Source organism: Rutidosis leptorrhynchoides, chromosome 6, assembly GCF_046630445.1.
Source record: "Rutidosis leptorrhynchoides isolate AG116_Rl617_1_P2 chromosome 6, CSIRO_AGI_Rlap_v1, whole genome shotgun sequence".
NCBI classification, from domain to species: domain Eukaryota; kingdom Viridiplantae; phylum Streptophyta; class Magnoliopsida; order Asterales; family Asteraceae; genus Rutidosis; species Rutidosis leptorrhynchoides.
Window position 1 is genome coordinate 16,549,707 of NC_092338.1, and position 2,464 is coordinate 16,552,170.

The following is a 2,464-nucleotide window of genomic DNA, read 5'->3' on the forward strand; positions in this document are numbered from 1 at the left end:
ACAATTAACTTCAATGTCTCACTTTTTTTGTGATATTATGGTTTAAAACTTTTGGGTAATTCGATTTTTGCAATATTAATACACTATCAACCGAACCCAAGAAAACATCACTATCAACTACTACTGCATTAGCCACACCCAACTCGCGATTACAAACCAGCTTTACAAAAAGGAAACAATATAGCAGCAAAAAGTTGCACATTCAAGAAACTTTTCATACATCTTAAAAATATGTTTATTGTGGAGTTATATGCATAAACGAATGCAAGCGTCTTCACCAGAACTCACGACAGTGTTGTTATCAACAAATGCGACTGCGTAAACCCCGCCCAAATTGGCACCCTTTACTGTTATACGGCTTGAAGCTGGCTTGCTTACTTCATATACAATCACACATGTGTCCAAAGATCCGGTTGCAACCATGGTGTTATCAGGAGACCAAGCTAAACTGTTTATACGAGCTGTGTGATATAACATGTTCTTTAGCTTCACCTGTCAATCACACAAGTAAACAATTTCCGTTCACAATTAAAAAAAAAATAAAAAAATCAGTATATACATATAGGTGTAGTTTGTTTTTTAAGATATTTTTGTCTTAAGATCTGTGGACCATGTATGTAAAAAAAGATGTGGCCTAAAGGTATGTATGCTAGTAGAGAGGTTGTTTGTTTTTATGTCTGTAAAATAACTTAATCCTGTAAGCATATTATGCGAGGTTGCAAACACAATAAGACATTAGTTTATTTTATTTCTTCAGAAAAACAAACACTCTGCAGTAAAAATATGTGCGGACGCGATCCCATACAACAGGGTTTCTCTATTGGCATCGGCCGAGGCAAACATAGAAACAATCAGGAGAATAACGTATCACGGTAATTTCACTCGATGCTTTTCAAGAATAGTTTCATTAGTAATTTCATTAGCAAGTGAATCGCCATTGACAAAATAAATGTTAATTTACTATCGTGCCCTCCCACAATAGCTTCTGTTCCATCAGGGGCGATTGCGCAGGCACTTACTGTAAACCCTGGGTCAACGGTTGACAAAACTTGTGTACCACGGAGGAGGACGACACCTGTCTCGATAGATAATTAATGCAAGATCATGATTGTTTAGAGCCAAGCTCAAGTCCTTTGGTTGACTACCAATGTCAACAATATTTGCTTCTACACATTCATCTCCACTTAGAGGAATTCTCCAAATCTGTGTACAACGAATGAATGGTTCAATAAAAACCCTAAATCACAAACTTTAAAGTAAGAGCTTGAAACTATACATTGGGAAATTTACTAGTAGGGGCGACAGCTTCAAGCCATTCACTAATGGATGGTTCGGTTCACACTACAGATCAAACGAGGAAAAAAATAAAACAATTTACATTTCACTATCAGGCATTGCTAGCAGTTGGTATTTTTTTTTTCTGTTTCTCCTTTATGCAATCATGTAATGTAATACAAGTTTTAAGAAGAGTAAATGAACATTATAGTTCAAAAGACTAGATCTGTCAGTTCACCTCAATGGGGGAAGCATGTCTACTAAAGTAATTCTTCTTGAAAACCTTGGAGGCAATCTTAAGATCATAGCATCTTCAATTTCAATCGGTAAACGTGTGCCTACAATGACTATTCCACCCTGACTCCTATGATCTGCAATCATCTGCTCCAATAGTTTCACACCTTCATCATCCAAAGCAACCAAAGGCTCATCAAGCAGCCAAATTGGCATATCCATAGCAATTACTCTTGTAAGTTGCAATCTTTTTCTTTGACCCATTGAAAGCATTCGTGCTTTCTCATTGGCTAATATCCCCAGACCCATGAACTCTAGAGCGGGTAAAGATTTACCCATTTTATGTTCAAGAACTTCAAACCACTGAACGTTATCTAGAACTGAGAAGTTGCTTTTTATGGCTTCTTTTAATGAGAGCCAGTTGAGTTGAAATTTGTATTGGTGGAAAACTCCTGATTTGGTTATGTCGTGCCCGTTCCATAGAATCTCACCAGATGATGGTTTGGAGAATCCGGCTAACATGCGTAAGAATGTAGACTTGCCTGACCCATTTGCACATGTGAGTACAAGGGATCCACCGTCCTGAATGGATATGTTTGTGTGGCGTAAGATTTGTTGTGCGTTTCTCATGCAAGAAACGTTGTTAAGAAGTAGCCGAGGAAGTGGGGGCCCACATAGGGACATCGATGATATGTTTATGAGTTGAAAGTTGAATTAGAGTAGATCATGCAAACATACTATGACCTGCAATGAAGGAATAACAAATTAGCAACATCATATAATGGCAAGTATACTTGATTCTTTGGCTTATATTAACATGATGTACACACAACATCATATAACTGGTGACATATACATTTAGTTGCTAAACTAAAAAAATGACAAGCTATTCTCAGTAAGAACATTATGCATAGACAAATTACAACCTTTTAATTGTAACACCGGCCATTTTTTT

At 37.0% G+C, this 2,464-nt stretch overlaps 1 protein-coding gene across 1 annotated transcript; it reads right to left on the bottom strand.

Annotated features, from left to right (window-relative positions):
- Nucleotides 1–246: 246 nt before the first annotated feature.
- On the bottom strand, nucleotides 247–2,193 carry LOC139853432 (ABC transporter I family member 1-like). The gene is made up of 5 exons (XM_071842826.1): nucleotides 1,514–2,193; nucleotides 1,379–1,429; nucleotides 1,146–1,237; nucleotides 978–1,075; nucleotides 247–492 (listed from the first exon to the last, which is right to left on the bottom strand). The coding sequence occupies exons 1-5, from the start codon at nucleotides 2,191–2,193 to the stop codon at nucleotides 247–249; spliced, it is 1,167 nt and encodes a 388-aa protein (XP_071698927.1).
- Between the last annotated feature and the right edge of the window lie 271 nt (nucleotides 2,194–2,464).

What these genes read in the sequence shown, in the direction of transcription:
- LOC139853432 (XM_071842826.1), bottom strand. Translation starts at nt 2,193, where the DNA reads ATGTCCCTATGTGGGCCCCCACTTCCTCGGCTACTTCTTAACAACGTT. An exon ending in GACATGCTTCCCCCATTGAG is followed by an intron (nt 1,430 to 1,513) that starts GTGAACTGACAG and finishes GATTGCATAAAG; the next exon opens with GAGAAACAGAAAAAAAAAAT. An exon ending in GCAATGCCTGATAGTGAAAT is followed by an intron (nt 1,238 to 1,378) that starts GTAAATTGTTTT and finishes TTTGTGATTTAG; the next exon opens with GGTTTTTATTGAACCATTCA.